General features: G+C 39.0%; 1 protein-coding gene across 3 annotated transcripts in view; it reads left to right on the top strand.

Moving 5' to 3' along the window:
* The window catches only part of CDase (neutral ceramidase), a 43,240-nt gene extending 30,687 nt beyond the window's left edge, over positions 1 to 12,553 (top strand). For all 3 annotated transcript variants that reach the window (XM_043413503.1, XM_043413501.1, XM_043413502.1), the window contains exons 8-15: positions 6,688 to 6,810; positions 7,189 to 7,383; positions 7,841 to 8,071; positions 8,150 to 8,245; positions 8,699 to 8,869; positions 10,758 to 10,873; positions 10,997 to 11,165; positions 11,352 to 12,553. In XM_043413503.1, the coding sequence (XP_043269438.1) occupies positions 6,688 to 6,810; positions 7,189 to 7,383; positions 7,841 to 8,071; positions 8,150 to 8,245; positions 8,699 to 8,869; positions 10,758 to 10,873; positions 10,997 to 11,165; positions 11,352 to 11,369 (1,119 nt within the window). In that variant the 3' untranslated portion in view covers positions 11,370 to 12,553. The remainder of the gene's footprint in view (positions 1 to 6,687; positions 6,811 to 7,188; positions 7,384 to 7,840; positions 8,072 to 8,149; positions 8,246 to 8,698; positions 8,870 to 10,757; positions 10,874 to 10,996; positions 11,166 to 11,351) is intronic.
* The last annotated feature ends 6,091 nt before the right edge of the window (positions 12,554 to 18,644 follow it).

Below are 18,644 nucleotides of genomic sequence, written 5' to 3'. Positions count from 1 at the left end.
GCAAAATGTCGCTAAATTTTGTATTCTCCATCATTTTTTGTACCAATAGAAAAAAAAAGATAATTTGACAATGATCACACCCGGAATCGCGTTGATTTGAATTTTTCCACATTTTCAATATCCAAGTAGTTTCAACACTCGCGACGAAATCCGGGTCCACGATATTCGATCTTTTTTGGCACCTCGTGCTCGACGACTACCACAATCAAGCGACATTCTTTAACGAACAAATACGTAGATATAGTTCAAGTTGAGGAGGAACGTTGTGAATTCCGTGGGTCTCTTTCGCAGCGGGGAAACTCGTTGGTTTAGAGATATGTGTTTACACGTCCTGGGTGTGGAAAGCAGCAGCGGCAGCGGCTCACGAACCGGCGCGTCGCTATAATACATCTCGCGCACTCCCACGCTCGATAAGCCGTGTGTCTTCTCGTACGTGTTACATCCTTTTCTCGGATCTCTTCGTCAGGGATCGCGGGAGAGAGAGAGAGAGTGAGATAATCCTGTATGTCGCGAGACTCGTGTCAATCCGAACCGCAGAGTTGTAACGATACTACTCCACTAGTCGAGTTATGCAATGCATTGTTTACTGGCATTTCAATACAATCATGTGAACTCGGTGCCGATGCCACGAGAGGCTTTTTTCGCGTAGATCGGAGCACACATGCGGGCTCTCGAAAAAAATCTTGTGAGTGCAACCACCAACGAGATGGACGAAACCTCTCTCACATTAACTGCTTCGGATGGAGCGAGGAGCTGCTAAAATGCGCGCTTTGACAAGCGCGCGCAAACCTTGAGCTCGAGCGTTCCAATTTATGGCTTTCTTTCTTGAAGATAGGACGTGCGAGATTCTACGCGGAGAAATGCTTCGACGCTTGTCCTCCGAACGCTCATTCACGTTTAACTCTCGAGACGTTTGTTCTCCGCTGTGGCTTTCGTACTCGCTAAGCTCGTTACGGCATTGCAGAGCTTCGGTTTCTTCGATGCGCCAATCGGTCGAACCCAATGTCGCGTGCGTTTGGACTTTTTTCTCAGGGAGCTGCGCGCTTCAGGCTCGCACATGGAGTTGCTCGTAGCTCCCTCTGCGTCAGGATTTCTGTCGAAAAAAACTCTTTCTAATGGGGTCAAAGACACGGGTTGGGAGGTCACGGAATTTTAATTCCCGTGGACTTCGGTACTGGCGTAACAAACGTTAAAATAATAGTAACAGATCTGAGATTAATCGTGCTGCTCTGGGTACAAGTTTCGTTGAAAATTCATCCGTGAAATCAAGGCTCTGCGAACCTAATGAATTTTTCGGCGCAAACTTACTGCGTGCGAGTCTCACGCTTGCCTGAATACACACATACGAATATGAACATGAACGATGGCGCGAGTGAGTCCTCGCATGATGGTTTATCGGAAATCTCTCGGCGGAGTTCACGCATCTCTATTAGACTTGTGTTTACACGACTTCGTCATATCCCGTGGAATATCTTGCAGCGAGAATATCGCCTTGAAACGCCATCGCTCAATGTCCGCTATTTCGAGGTCTCTCTTTACACGCATTTCATTACAATTGCGAATTAGCTTAATTTGCAGCTATAAAAGAAACTTTTTGAAACTTTTGAACTCACGATTGTACCACACCGTCAAAAGGATGACAAACAACAAATTTAAGGTAGATCCTGCCCGAAGGATCATATTTTATTGGTTTCTGAACTGAATTGATTTCTACTCCCTGATTAAATATACAATCACTTTGAATTATTGTCAGAGTTATTAATTCGAAATTGTAAATACATTTTTTCAACTTATCTTTTGGCGAAAGAGAAATGAGATAAAGAAAAAAGTGCCAATAAAAAGACAGTAAGCTATGACAGGAATGGCTCAAGTCAAGGGCAGACTTCCATCCCTACCAGAAACATCTCTACCAAAATTCAATACTACCAATTACATTTATACCAAAATGCATTTCTATCCAAAAAACAAGTCCCGTAACATTTCTACCGGCTATCACGAAAAGTATACATTTATGTATACATTCTTAACGTTGCCAGGTATATCGAGCCACTTCATGGCAGTCGATCTCCTGCCATTTTCTGACTTATCATCGAGATTATTTTAAAAATTCTCTTCGAATGAGTCGATGGCCCAGTATTTTTATGGTCACATCGGTATCTTAATAATAATATAATCTATGAAGAGCAATTTTAACATAAACTATATCTAATCGATAAGGAAATGAATTCTGCAATCATAGTGTTGGCGGGGGGGATGGGTTTCTCATAAGATGCCGTGTTATATTTCTATTTTTGATCGTAAATTTCTTGATATAATCTTCGGTAACCTATTAAATCCTTTAGCCATATGAAAGTTTATCACGTCAAAATTACATAATTTAAAAATCACGAGTTCGTCTAATATCGATTGTCGCGCGACTCCTACCTTCAAAAGACTCGGTAGAGTCTCGGGACGAGTACATTGACAGCCCTGTCGTCTGCTGGTCCGAGGCTCTCGCCGAGACTATACTTTCTCTGAATAAAACGATTCGCGATGGTGGGGGTTAAATCGGCATGTTATTTTGTTGAATTTATATCTTTATTACTAGTAAGACAATCGTCTCGAATTTTTTCCCAAACTTTCATTATACATTTCATTGCTATTGGGTACTTTTTCATAAACTTCGTAAGAACCGTTCATTCGTTATATCGAAAGATAAACGATTTTTTACGCATAGTCCCTATAACCCCGACTACCCTGAACTCTGTGTAAATTTCAAGACTTTCTTAAGAAATTCGTTTCGTACATGAACTACCTTAACGAAATTGAATTGTCACTTTCGTCCCATCGATATGCCCGACATCTCGTACTCTCATCTTCTGACAACGATCCTATTTCACCAGTTCAATTTCCATTCGTCCATCATCGAAAAAAGTGGCAAATCTGAAAAAAAAAACGTTATTAGCAACATAATTTAATATTTTCGTTCGATTTATTCTGAATTTCGAAATTTCTTATCTCCCATTTGATCTCGTTATTACTACAATCAATCGAACTATAATAGACAGCGAAACTGTTTCACCCACTTATGCAATTAATTAACGCGCTTATTGCATCCAATCTCGACGGCATTGCTTGCTCCATTTTACCCTTTCGCAAGGATTCATTACGTCAATAACCAACTTGGAGTCTCCATGGATGCAGCATGTATCCAAGCGAGCATCGCTGTGCATCGTGCGCTTCTTGGAATATTCAGCATCGTTTTCATCAAACAAGTAACTGGTTCCCACCACCCTGCCTCAGAGAAGCGTATAAACTGACTAAATCAGACCCTTTGCACTCCACTCGAATATCGCCCTCTTTTCTTTTGCACCCTCGTTCTATCGCTCTTTGCCTTGTTGGTGTACCGTTGACAATACTCCTTTGGGGAACGTCAAACGGAATTTATGTTGCTTCCCCATGGGTTTTCGTATCTTTGATTGCTAATACTCGTTCAACCCTCCGATAGATTCGGACTGGCAACTCATGTGCAAATTTCGACGAAATCTTTAAAGAGGCCACCTAATTACCACCTGCATTCGAGGATGCTCAACGAAGGCTCCAGAACTCTTCCCTTTGAGCCGATACTCGTTCATGAAACGGTCGCATTTGCTAGTTTCTGGTAAAATAAGCTTCCACTCGGTGTATGCGTTCAGAAAACTGTTCTTCGGATTGAGTGATCGTTCGAAAGCTCGTTCGAAAGACTGAGCCGAACGAGACCGTGTGCTTTTTATCACGTTGAGATTTTCACGCTGACTATGAAATGCGATAATTTTTTGATGCTGCTGTAGACGCAAAAAAGATTACGACCTCCTTTTTTTTATTCCATGTCGAGTCGAGAAAAACGTCCATTTATTGAAATAATTGTGCTTCGGTGAAAAAAATTAGGGCGCGATCATTTGTCACCGAAGTACCAGCTTCCAAAGACCCTTAATATTTACCCAAATCCTTTAATGTTTTGCACCCTCGTGCATGTCACTAGTTAAATTAGTTGATAAAAATCTAGTAGCTCTCGGCAAAAACCGAGAGAAAAAGCACGGATGGAGTAATCGGAGCGTGAAACGCGATGGTGGTTGATCTCACTTTTACAAACTTTTCATTCGCGTTTCCATATTCCCCCGAGCAATATATTCGTTATGAATTTTCAGCGGATCCACTGAGCTTAATAGTCGAACAATCGACTCATTGACTGGCGATTCATTTCGAATATTTCGAAAATACCGGTCGCGGCTAATCCTTTGACAAAATAGAAATTGAGCTCATCGAATCGCGCGGGCTTCTGCGTCTCGCGGCTGCTCTACGAGCGAATTTCCTCGACATTTATAAATTCGGTGATGCCACTGACAAAAACAGAAATTTCGTTTTTCTCACTGAATATAATCGAGCTCGTAAATGCTTCCGAATAACGCTCACAAAAGAGCTCGATATTCCACGAACAATAAGCTGCACCGAGAGCCCGTGGAAGAACGTCTGGCCACACGGTCCTCGTTGATGCTAGGACGATCAAGAAAACATGAACGCAGAGAGAGAGAGCCAATTTTTTCGATGACGTTTTTACTAGGGCGAGTTGCTATTATTTTCTTTTTTTCCGAGCATCATGAAACTTCCTTCAGAATTATTCGTTATACAATAAAAATATTGGCAGAATCTCACGCTTTTTACGGCTCCCCCGCATTTGTCACTGCTAATTTTTTCGTTGTCGATAGAATCGGATTTCCTCGCACGAATGAACTGTAAAATTTGCGTGCTTCGTTAACGAACCATTTCCAAATATTCGTTTAATTTTATCGCTCGAACTGTCACCGGTGTTTAATCGATAATTTAAATATTTTTCGTCATTGTTGCGAGAGCTGAATATTTCATCAGCAGAAAATGTTCGTTCGCGCGATGAACATCGATGCTGAAAAATCGCAGGTACCGGCTCTCAGTTTTGCAAGTAATATGCACAGGAAAATATTGTAGTTGCGAGCTCAATGCTCAATGTCGACAGGTTGAGTTTCTTGAACACATGACCGCGAGCGCATATATATACGAGACATGCAAACACGATGATAAATGTAACGCGTGTGAACGTCGCTGTACGTATTCTCCCAGTAAAAGTGACGGAACTCCCAAGTTGACTCGTCGCCTTTAATGCTTTCCATAATAGCATCGTCCTACTCTCCGCTATAAAAACTCCTGTAGATTACTACAGAATACACTCTAGCACGATTAATAGACTCCGATACTCATCAGACATAGTGCAGTTTTGCAAATCGTGTTTATCGAACGAGGCACGAAACTCTCCCGTTTTTATTCCCCCTCATGATTGAACCGAGGACGGAAAAGTTTATTTTCCATTATTACGAACAGGGCTCATAGATTTGGAGGCTTTTCGAACAATGGTTCATTTCAAAAAATTTTTTAACGTGTTCACAAGAATTCCTCTCTACGAAGGGGCAAAGATTTATTTAGGCGCGAGCACAAAAAAGATGTAATTTTATTTTAACTAATTCTGTGCTCTCTTTCCATAATTTTCTTGGGCTGATCCCCCAATTTTCGTGCCGCCTCTCTTGTTTTGTGAATACAGAAGCTCAGCCCGGTCGCTGTCGCTCAAAGTTACTTTCAAAGGCTGTTTCTCATGTTCGACGATGCTTCGCAGTTCTTCTGCCTTAGACAGCGTATTAGCAGCTAATTAAAATGACAAAGGATACGGTGTTTCATACTTTTTTTAAATTTATTTCCCTGTTGGTTCATCCGCACTCCGATTTTACAGGCAACGTTGCTATGCGAGCTCGGGTATTTTTCGTTTGAACTCGAGTTGATTAGAAATTTCATGGATAATGCAAAACGGAGACAGAAACTTGCTAAGATCCATAAGCGTGAATGAAAAAAAGCGAGGCTCGAGCTGCGAGGGATAAAACGGTGCGAATGCGGAGAAAACGCTTCCAGAAAGACGCGTATTAGTAAGCACGGAGCTGGCACATTTTTTTCGTTATCGCTCTCACTTTTTCCTGACAATGAAGGAACGTGTCGACGAATGATGCAACGGTGACGAGATGCTCCTGTCAATATTCCGTACGCGTACAGTGCTGAAAACTTTCTCGTTAATGGCTCGAAACTCCGTCAGCTTTATGAATGATTATTTCATGTCTTGTTGTCCAAACTTCGTCGGCAACTTCTAATTTTGCACACGGTAAATCATGCTTTCAAAATAAATATCTCCGTCCACTAACTTTTGCCTGGCAGAAGCTTTCACCGTTGAGAGAACGAAGCAAACTGCTTCGTCGTGACGAGAATCAAGCTGTTGGGACAATATATTTTCCAGTGTGCGAGGCGTCACCGACGTCCGATCTGAGAACACTTCCGGTTATGTTTGGAAACTCATTTACATTCTCAACCCTGAAACCTCGAAGATTTTTTTCCAACCCCTCGTGAGATGAAGCCCCTTTTTGACGGTGAAAAAACAACGAAACGAAAACCGTCGTAGGGAAATTTTGTTTCGAGAGAATTCTGAAACTTGAGGGGGAAACTCATTGCTCTGTTCTGAGGCTAAAACACAGTCAATGCCCTTTTGTCGTATGTTTGAGTTCGTGTTCGCACTTTGAGCTAGAAAGCTCAACAATTTGATCCTTTAATATCCGTTTGGTAAGTTGATGTTGCAGTTTCACAAAGTTGTTTTTGTTTCAGAGTATATGGGACAAGGGAAATACGAGGGAAATCAGAGGTCCTCTGCGAGTAGTTCACCGTTTCGTCGATATGCCTAAACAAACAGCTGAATTCTACAACGAAACGACGAAGCTCATCGAACAGGTCAGTTCCGTAACGAGTTTTCTCTCAACTTTCCTCATCATGAAGTTATGAAATTTTTGCTTCATTTTTTCATTTCATTCGTTTATTCATGCAGCGTTTATCCGCACGATGCTCAATCATTTTTGGACGGTAATCCAAGTCTGCCGAACTTCGATAGTGTTTAAATCGAGTACAAAAGTATCTTTACAATTTATCAAAAATAGAAACTTGCAAGATATTGAAAAGTTCCATTTTCACGATCCATTGCGAAAAATGACAAGTTTCCCTCCCAAGCTCACGTAAATCGCACTTTCTTGGCTCTATCCAGAGCTCATTTGATTATTTATCTTCGCTACAAACATTGTTTTCGGTCTTATAAATGTGTATTGAAATTTGAAGGTGACAGGCTGCCAACCAGCAATGGGATACAGTTTTGCTGCTGGAACTACCGACGGTCCTGGTTCTTTGTCCTTCGAGCAGGGAACGACGACGTCCAATCCCGTGTGGAATGCCGTGAGGAACTTTGTCGCTGCACCCACCCCCGAAGATATTCAGTGTCACGGTGCAAAACCGATTTTACTTGCGACTGGTCGAGTAAGAAAATCTCTGAAATTTGTGGAGAATTCGTGAATTCACACTCATCCCTTTTCTCTACTCTTTCCAGGGAAAGTCAAAAATTTTTCAAAAAATACCTGACAGTGACAAAGTCTCTTGATAAACTCGCTCTATAGAAAATTTTTGTTTTTTATTTCTATCGCACGGTATGAGCACGCGAAAACAACTGCAACGAAATTTTCTCATTCTTCAGAATGAATTTGACCCCAAAACAATGACAGTAATTTGGAAAAAAACTGCAATTTTAATGACGCTATTTTTCAAACAATTTGTCGCTCGTCGGAAGCGGAAATTTCCCTCGAAAATACTGCACCTCGTCGAAATTCTAATAATTCCTCACCAACACGAGTGCATTGTTGAATATTCTAATAATTCTATTCACGAATTTATCGAAAAACGTCGCTCTCTCAACTCAATTTTCATCCCTCGAAACTAGATGCGGCTCCCGTATCCGTGGCAGCCGAAAATAGTTTCCACTCAGTTAGCAGTGGTTGGAAATTTCGTAATAGCTGGAGTACCTGGTGAATTTACAACGATGTCAGGAAGGCGAATGCGCGAAACATTGAAATCTGCCATGAGCTACGTTGGCCAAGCCGAGAGTGACGTTGTCGTCGCTGGACTGTGTAATACTTACAGTGATTACATCGCTACGCCCGAAGAGTACCAGGTAAACAAGGGTGACTTGAATCTCGTTAAAAGTTCAAGAGATATATCACTTTTAAATTACGTTTTTATTGAATTTAAGATCCAACGGTACGAGGGTGCTTCGACCATCTACGGACCCCACACTCTGACCATTTATTTGGAACAATATCGCGAGCTCTTGATTTCAGTATTCGAGGTTAGTTGATTTATTATTGGAAATTGCAGCCTCAGTGAGATTTTTCAGCAGGAGGGAAAAGTGAAATATACGAAAGTCACGCTGAGTATTATTCCGAGAATTTTTTTGTACCGAACACACTACTGTGCGCCGCAGAAACATCTCACAGAGACTCTTATTCCTACGCGGATAAGAGGAGGTCGAAAACGACGGGAAACGTTTTTTTTTCACATAAAATGTTGCTGTGTGCATGCGATAATGAAATTCAATCGCAAAGACACGATTCATTCGATTTTTTGAGAATTAATGAAATAAACAATGATGAAAACTTCGCAAAAAGAAAAAAAAAAACGATTTTGAGAAAATGTGAAAAAGACGTTTCCACTCCAAAAAATGGGTTCGATTTCGACCACGTCGGGGTGCTCAGCGGTTAATTATATTCGACTAAATCCTGGAACTGGATTTCATGCACAGAAAATAGATTTGGGCCCCGGACCTTCGCCACCGAACATGCTCGCTGAAAATTTGATAAGTCTCCAGACGCCGGTGATCTACGACACGTCCAGGTGGGGTAAAAGCTTCGGCGATTGCCTTCGTCAGCCTCCGAAATCCGCACGACCTGGTGAAACCGTCACAGTCCGTTTCGTGAGTATTTTTTGTATCTTTCAAGCTCCGCTCTCATTTCATCGTTCAATCCGTCATTTTTTATCCGAACGATAACGTTTCATCGATCCCTTCAAAATTGCACGTTCCGGACATTTGAGAATTCCCTAATGTATTACGTAAGCATCTGACGTAACATCCATTTACGTTATTTCTCACTTACCTCAACGTTTCAGACTATTATCGGAATAACAGTTGCGCAATTTCGGCATTCAAACGGTTTCAACCCTCGCACGATAACGTTCGAAGTACATACTTGAAAAATTCGTCGAGCGATGCAACGCTGTGCAGTGAGACGATTTTATTTTTTCTTCGGCCAAACGTTTCCTGGCTCGATATCATTCTTACTTACCCGTTATTTTTCTTCATTTACGCTCAATTGTCTCGAGTAAACGGATAAATATTGACCAATGATCCAAACAGGCTCACGTGCCTCCATGCTCTAAAATTATCAGAGTGAAATACATCGTAACGTCAACAAATTTGCGCATCCATTATCATCAGGGACTGTTGCAATCACCGTTCCAAGAAGCACTCCACGTTTGTTTGTTGTTACGGTAATTATTAGCTTAAGTGGAGTGGAACATTTTGTCAATGTTCACACTCAAGAAATCCCCAAGGACATCATACACCCACAAATTTCGACTGGTGACCTGCATTGTCGCTGGATCGCTTCATATTTTTTTATTTCATCAGACTTCCGTACATTCATTTCTCACGAGAAGTACTCACAGCCAAAAAATTGAAGGGAAACGTACGAGATCTGAAGTAATAATGAAAAAGTGTGCTTACGTTTCACTCCAGAGCTTTTTGGAATATGAAGAAAAAGGAGCGTGTACGTCACGTGGAGAATGGAGCATGTATTCTGCTGAGAAATTTGAGGCTCTCAGGAAAATAAAATTTTCATGAATTACACCTCGTTATTTGTTCGACGCTTCCTAACGTATTTTAACGTCGATCGTTTCGATACGTGTAAAAGAGATATTTGAGTCGCACATAAACTCTGCGACCCAGCAAAACCCATGAAGCTCGTCTGACGGAGGAGTTCAGAGTGCATACCAAAAATACCTCAAGAGACTTCGTTTCCCTTCCATAAAGCCTGAATTTCTATTTGATCATCCTGGAAAGTGTGGGTCGTCCACAACGTTAATGCATGTTCGACTAGATGGCCTCTGTTACGATAGAAAGTTCATTGCGAAGGCACTCGGCCTGCTGCACCACGACTGCCTTTATTATGACCGCTTTTCCACTCTTCCTGCTTCTCTATAACAGCTGCCATTTTCTGCTTTTCACTCTTCTTCCTACATTATTCGCTTCATCCACTCCCCCCCCCCCCCCTTTTCGTCTATACTATGTGTGATAGTGCGTATAATGCTCGTTTAAACCGAGAATTTGTGACACGTCGCAGCAAATGACGGACAATCATTGTCACGAATGTCCATGTACACGTTTTTTTTATTGGAAAGAGCAGTGTGATTAGTCATTTTTCACGGTGAACTCATCCGCTTCCTGACTTCGTTTCTCATGTTTTTGGTAACGATTCTGAAGCGAGAATATTAGCTTTTTAATCGTATCGGTGTTTCTTCCGCTTGAAGGAATATGGACATTTTGATAAACCAATATTTGTTCTTTTATAAAGATGAAGAATAAGGAATCTTGGATAAATATTTGTAGAAGGAACAATTAATTGATTTGCTTTCTCAGTTCTGTTCTCGACTATTATTTTTTGTTCGTTTCCCAAAATTCTGACAGTTTCTACTATAAATTTATAAGAATCGACGAGCAACTTGAAAAATAATGTTACAACATTTGACTACAATTTTGAATCGTTTTACTATTGAATTAAGAGTGAATCGTTGTCTTGTCGCAGGTTTCTGGAAATCCGAGGAATAATCTGATGTCAGGATCATCGTTTCTATTCGTGGAGAAACTGAACGACAACGGCGATTGGGTTGCAGTCGCGAGTGATGCTGATTGGGAGACCAGGTTAGTTTAAAATACGATAATCGATGGCATCTTTAATTCGAGCTAAGAAGAAGTCGGTTCATTCATCAATGAATCGTTTTTTTCTTTAATATATATTTGATGGCTATTTTAAAATTGTGATAGATTCCATTGGATCAGAACGTCAACTATATTTGGAACTAGCGAGGCTGAAGTAACGTGGGAGATTCCCGATAATGTCGCTTCCGGTGAATATCGAATTCGACACGATGGCTATTATCGTTATATATTTGGAGGTGTATTTCCTTATCGTGGCTTCACACATACTTTCCAGGTGAACTGAAATAACGAATGACCTAATTCACAAATCTCGAGCTCTCTCTAACATATAAAACTAAAAACGCACTTTTCTTCTCTCGTAAAACTACTCACGAGAAACAAAGTTGTTTGGTTATAGTTTGCAAAATGACTTTGAAAATGAAGTTTGTTCCTAAAAATTCGATAATTTTCGATGTTTCAGGTAACGACATCTGACTAAAGCGTATCAGTGAAATTTCATTCGACGTAGAATGGATTTGTTCGTTCAGAGGCTGTGAAATTTCGACTGTATATCGTAACAGATTCACTCATTCACCATTGAATTATTACGAATATATGTAATTCACTTTACGTAACAAAAAAAGAGAAGAAATCATTGCAAATGCAATATTTCGCAGAATGTTATACCAATTGCGATCGCCTTGGTAGGAATTGTATTATAAATTTGTAAATAAGTGTATCATCGGGATTTACCAGAACCTGTAAAACGTTGCGATGGAGGAAAAAATTATACAATGAGTGTATGTACTGATATCGTGCTTGGTTAGATTGTAATGTTACTTACAATTTAAATGGCCTTACGAAACGAATGCCAATAATAATTCTTCGACTTATTTTCACTTCGCACGGTTTCACTCTTCTCTCTTGGTACGATTATAAATTGTAAACACGACGGAGGCTTGTGCATGAGCTCGATATTATAATCATTTTTCTTTTCCTATGGGAAAATCGTAATATTAAAATAACATTTTTATTCAACTCTCGTATGGGAATCGCATCAGTGACAAACTGTTCGCGTTGTGCGAATCCTTCGGATAATACAACGTCGACAGTTGTTGGTGTCTCTGAAATTAAAAAATGAGGAAACTGAGGATTTTGCCCTCGTTTTTTCACACCTCATACTTCATCGAGAGATAGATTTTCTCCCTACGAACACTATTGTACGCTTGAACACTTTTTGAACGTGTAATTCACACTTTCTGCTTTATCAATTTCTGGTTCTCACAAATTAGTCATTCTATTTACTAGAATTTTCTCGTCGTTTTATCTCATCAGTAATGCTCGGATCAACATTACGCTGAGCTATTAGTAATCAGTAAGGGTGGGAATTAAATGTTAGAATGACTAAAGATTCGAACAGTTCAAATATCGAGTTTATGAACGTCGAGTGATGATATGGGAACAAATCAATTCGACTAGAGCTTTGAATGTCGAAAATAAATAAAGTAGAAACTTCAAACTTCGAAGCACGTCTACACCGAAAATAGAATGTAACAATCGTCTATGGAACGACGACTAACATATTGTTTTTCCAAAAATTCGACTCTTTTGATTCATAAATTACTACGATCAGCGATACTATGAACATTTACAATTACGAAAAAATAATAATGAAAGACCAAATATTGTTATTGAGGTTGAAATACTGAAACACAGTGATCCCCAATTTCAGCCATCGCCATTTTGACTTTCGTCTTTTCGAGCCATCGCTATACTGCATATCTAAGTAAGTTTTATAAGCTCGAAAAATTCACCTTCGATTTTTTGCTACTCTATATTCTGATCTGTCTATAAAACAACTACCCTCCATTTTGAATTAAAAAATATAAACTGTTGGCATTGGTACGGTCGGTTAAAATTGCTTTCGAAACAAAAACTATCGAAATATATATTTTCGAGTAAATACGAATTCAAAGAAAGAATATTCGATTAAACACGTAATCTGCTAAATAGCCGATTGGGAATAAGAATTTCGAATTACTTATTTTTCTCCAATCTGATATTACAACTTGAAAGATTTGGAAATATCGAACGTTCTACAATTCGGTTATTCCACATATTGAGCCCCACCCTAAACATGATGAAAGTATTCGATCTTAAAATGTTTATTCAATTCAAGGTAATGGAAGATTTTCGAAAATGTGGCTTCTTCATTGTGAAAACTTCATATTTCTAACGATGAAACAGTGCTTCCGCATTTTCTTTCGAGCTGCGAATCAAATTTATGATTTTATTAATTATAATAATTTTTTTTTAATCACACAATGATTGGCGAGTAATTCATTCAGAATTTTTCTTTTATAACAATGTATTAAATAATTTTATTCACAATCTTGATATTGATGTTATTCGTCAATGAAACTTAATTAAACCCCTCTAGCATCAATTTAAATTCCGACTTTATATTCTCCTGTGAAATAAAACGATGGAGTCCATTATATGAAGTGCATGTCCGCAATGCAATATGAATTTTCGAATGAACTATGATGGTGCCTGCACTATATTCTTCTCGTTGCTCCTCCGTGGATCGATTCGTTGAATATAAATGAAGAAATATATTCGAATATAAACAGCAGAAGCGTTATTGCCTGAAGAATGCGAAAAAAAAGGCTCCAATCAACGTGAATTCGTGCAGAGAGTTGGAGAAGACCCAGAAAAGACCGAGTTTTTTCAAGGAGTTCCCGTGACATAGAAAAGCAAACGAAGAGCAATTCACTGGTAGAAAAACCGGAACATTATTCTGGTAGAATAATGCAGCTCATTTTATCAAGATCGTTTTGTGGCAAACTTATTAATTGCATGAAATTATCATAAATATTCACTTTCTTGGAGTTCACAAATTCATCTGACTCTAAAGCCAATTTGTCTTCGCTTTTGCTTCTTAACAAAGGAGAAATGAAAAAATGAATCGTGCTTGATTGGTTTATTTTTCACTTATTTTTACAGGTCGCCTCTTCTCCGTACACGAGAAAAGCAAAGTTTTTGTTGTCATTCCAAAAAGTAAAACCTTTCAGAGAGGTTTTGTAATTCTCATTTAAACGGAGATGGCTTGAGACAAGGATTCTGAGCTGAAAAAGTTTGAAGGGATAGGGACATACCCCTCGTGAACTTGGGCAAGCAAAGAACGAGCCCCTGAGGTTTCTTCTCAATCATCTCGGATATCTGACGAGAATGCTCAAACACTTGGGACCGACGGATGTTCGAGATCCTTTTAATCTTTCTCTTTCTCCTCTCCTTCCCATGGAGCAACTGGTGCAACTCTGAGTAAGTAAAACGATACTATTACACGATTTTCTTCATTTACTCTGTTAAGAATCTTTTCCGTTTGTGTCGTTTCGCATCGAGACGATTCTCCGTTTTATTTTTTACCACTTTCCTGTTCCTCGAATTTTCTCCTGTCCCCGTGGGATTCCCACTGCTTTGTAAAAAGACGAAGGATGTCTCAGTTCTGCGTGTTCCAACTTCAATTTCGATTGCCTTATAACTTCTTTTGATTTTTGTTGCAGCCACGCTGAGTTGATTAACGTGAGAGCTCTTTCGTGAAATTTTCCAAGTCTGTAGGAAGCTTTTTACGAACACGGAGTTTTGCAAATTGAATGAAATTATTGTTGTCGTTGATGTAGCCACTTCTGGCTGAGATCACAATATTTTCTCGCTCCTCTTTCTCTCGTTCTCAAAATAATTCGAAGGCCAACAAGGCGGTAATAAAATAATCTTGATTCACAAACTCGTATGATCGGTGAATCTCGTTCTCTTCTCTATAAGGATACAAAATTCATGCGAAATAGCTTCGTGATTTCATTTTGAGAAAGTTGATCTCGTGCACCTTGGACGAATCGCTGGGCAAATGGAGGGAAAAAATTCAATTTCGATGTCGTTTTTTTCTTCTCTTCGATCGTGTACAGAAAAATATCTCTCGTTCAACGTCAACGAATTACTCAATGGTTCAAGTACCGAAGTTCTTATCCGAAAATTGTGAACGTTCCGATAGATATTCCAATGAATTTTTCTCCACTTTTTCTTCTCAAACTCGCACGTCAGTTTGGCAGACTCCTGAACCAGCATCTGCGCGCTTCTTCATTTCAGTCGCAATAACCTCGTTTAACCTTCTGGCCTGTCGACGATAATCCGGCAGTAGGAAACATGCCAAAAATACGTGATTCGTTTATGGCTTAAGATTCTGAAATATTATGAGCGAGAGGAATAATTTCGTGTATCAAAACTGAAATGATCTCGAGCCATCAATATTTTTCCCATGAGCAAAGAATGTTTGTGTGCATACGTATCTCATTCATTCAGATCATTTCGTAAAGTGAATCAAGATCATGCTAGTCATACGAATGTAGAGTTACAAAAATGGAAAATTTGGATACGTGAGTTGAGAGATTAAAATTGTAAGATGCTCGTCATTTCGACGCAGCAGTATTTCATCGGAAAAAAGGTCACAAAACTTGTTTGTTTTCTGCCCTGAATAATCGGTTTCGACGTAAATCGTGTTCCAGACTTCGCTGAAATCGATACTTTTAACCGTGCACGCCCCTGCCGTCAACTTATCCGTGCATACTGGGTCAATGTGACCCACGGCGTTTATCGCATCGTTATATCTCCGTAAATATGCCTTTTTTTTTGTAGAGACCTTTTTTGTAGTTAAGGATATATTGCACAGGCGATACAATGTTGCCATGCTAAACCATGCTAAAAACATAAAAAAATTCAAAATGATCAGAATTTTATAAAATTTGGTGAACATATTCTTTAGTGCCAAATTTGACAATACAAATTTTTTAAGATTTTTCTTCTGTACAGTTATCGAGTAATTGATCACTAAAGTTCACGTGTATAAGCATAGCGTTTCCATATATATAGGTATACATTCCAGGCATAAGAAATCTGCTTTAAGGAGGTTGAAGCGTATCTTATGTTAAAACTATTTTCCAACTCTGCACATTAAAATTTTTTAAACAGAAAGCTTAAGACAGTATTAAACTTCTGGCAGGATATCCCGATTATTCACCGTCGTGAAATTGAGATATTTATTGTTGAAGTTTGCAATTATTTGAAAGCTTCCATAAGAGCCCATGTTTAACCTTGTCATTTTCAACAATGAATATCTCGATTACTAGGCGGTGAAATCTCTCCAAACTTTTCACACATAATTAAGCGCTGTTCAAGAAGATTCACGTAAATTTTCAATTCATTAATTTGGAATAATAAAATCTAATGTATTTTTCGTATGATGTCCTATATATATCGCTTCAACTTCCTTAATGCGTAATTACTCGATAACTAAACAGAAGACAATTTTGAAAAAATTTGTGTTTTCGCACTTGATGTTGAAGAACATTATCACCAAATTTGATCAATTTCTAATTATTTCGACTTTTGTATCATTCACCCTTAAGTATCCATATTTTAAGGCTGCACTTGATTTTTTTCGAAAAAACAAAAATTTAATGCCAAAACATTGGCTCATGCATTGAAAAATGCATACTTGTACGAAAAAAATCGTATTTTTTTTGTTTTTCATTTAAAAAAAAAATCCCTTTGGGCCGTTGAAGAGGAAGGTATGAACGTACGAAAAAAAAATATAGTGTCGACCAATCTTCCAAAAAGTATACATTTATCTCGAGGTTTAAAAATGAGGTATTTTCGATGGAGTAAAAAATGAGGAAAAACGATTTCTAGGAGCAATCATTTATTAAAAATTGCAAAAAATGAGCAAATTTGTGTCCCCAAACATAAAACAAATTTTTTTCGTTTGCACGGCAATCGATGCATAAATACACGCGATGCTTGCCGCACATTGGCCTCCTACATTTTGAGCACTGCTGCTTAGTTTTGTGGTCGTCTGCGTAATTGCAGAGACCACATCGGACGCGTTTAGCCAATTTTGGTCTATTATCATCTTGTGGGACCTCTCCACCTTCGTTGAGCATAACTTCTTCACTACTATCCCAGATCTTAGACAGGGTGTCTCGTGCAACCTGCGACGAAGAAACGGCCGCAAAACCGTACCGAAAATTTTATCAACAGATACGAATAATGAAACATTAGAATAGAACATTTTTGGAGTACCAAAGTACCAATTTTTGGAGTACGAAATTTGTTACCAATACGTCTTACTACTCAAAATAATATTATATATGATAATAGTAGCATTTTTTATAACAACACACTCATTTGTTGAGATTACACGCATGGTTTGACATAAAAAAAAATCGATTTTCAACTTATTCGTGCACACATGGGTCAATGTGGCATAAGGTCTGTTTTCGTTGGCTGTCCGCAGGATATTGGCAGAAAATTCCTACCAAGGCTTACCTATAGGGTAAGAGTGGGGGAACATTACCCCGTCGAATATTCGAAAAAAAGACTGTTATATTTCGCGGCACAAACGGCGAAAGAAAAACGTATGGGTCAAAACGACCCAGTGTGCACTTTAAGGGTTTTATGGTTACAGATATACATTATTTGTGTAATTATTTATTTAATTATTTGTGTAATCTCTGTTCTGTGGAGTGTATGGCAATTGCCATTGAGGTCACTACGTATAATTCGAACTCGCCTCTTCTGCAATCGAGTACGCTAAATTTCATTCACTAGACTCACGCTTCATGAGATTCGGTATTCGCTCGAAGCTTTCATTGCCTCAGTGTTCGTTCGTGGTGACTCTGAGAGATTTCTCAACTCAGCTTGTAGTGGAAGAATTGAAAAATGTTGAAGCATCAATTTCGCTCAGTGGCACGCTAAAAAAGCATCGAGAGCCGTTCTACAAATGGAATCACTTGCTATTCTAACTTTTTCACTTTACAAAGAAAATATGATTTTTTTTAACGCGAGCTAAGAAGAATATGCGGGAGGAATAAAACGCAGTTATATTCCAACGTAACGTAATAAAATAAAAAAAGATTCCTTCTTTATACACGCCCTGAAAATAAACATTTTACCGCCGTACTATCCCAAAAAGGCTCTCAATGTCGCGTGTTTTGTTTTTTTTCAGGAGGGCGAAGCGAAGGCTCCCGTATAATATCGCCATCGAGAATGAGTATCGATGATAAATCTACCGGGACAGAGCCGCCAGAGCTCGTACTCAATATTTACGAAGAACCGTCAATAGGAACGTGGAAATGGTAGAAAGCAGTAGCAGCATACGGTAAAAGGGCCATTGCTCAATCAATAATTGAAGCTTACTGACGAATATTCCAAAAAGGATGAAAATTGCATACGACGCTGAAGTTTGCAACGTTGGAATGAACGAAAAAAAGATTTGTTATTTCACACATCATCAATTTTTTATTTCACACATCATTGGTGTAGCTTGAAAAGCTACAAATTTCAAATTCGACAGGGAACAAAATTGAAGATTTACTGGAATTATTCGAGAGTTTTTTACATTATTTCGTTGGGCTCCAACGTTGCAAACTTCAACGTCATAAATGTAGCTCAACATGCGAGTGGTTAGTCTCTCATGTCTTTCGGGCTGAATTTTCTTCAGAAGCTTCCTCAGAATCTCTACCCACCCTGTGGGCAATAGGAAGTTAAAAAATATGCAGTTAGAAATAATGAGCAAAAACAGGATTTACTGAGAAAATTATACTTTCATCGGAATAATGGATGAGTGTTAAACACGCGGATTCATAAAACTGAACTTGGTCGGGCTGTAGCCGTAAGATAGACGCGTACCAAGATTACAGGCCAAGAGACAAAGTTGTAA

Source organism: Venturia canescens, chromosome 2, assembly GCF_019457755.1.
Source record: "Venturia canescens isolate UGA chromosome 2, ASM1945775v1, whole genome shotgun sequence".
Classification (NCBI taxonomy): Eukaryota; Metazoa; Arthropoda; class Insecta; order Hymenoptera; family Ichneumonidae; genus Venturia; species Venturia canescens.
Note: the sequence above shows the minus strand (reverse complement) of the source record. Positions and strands in the feature narration are given on the sequence as shown.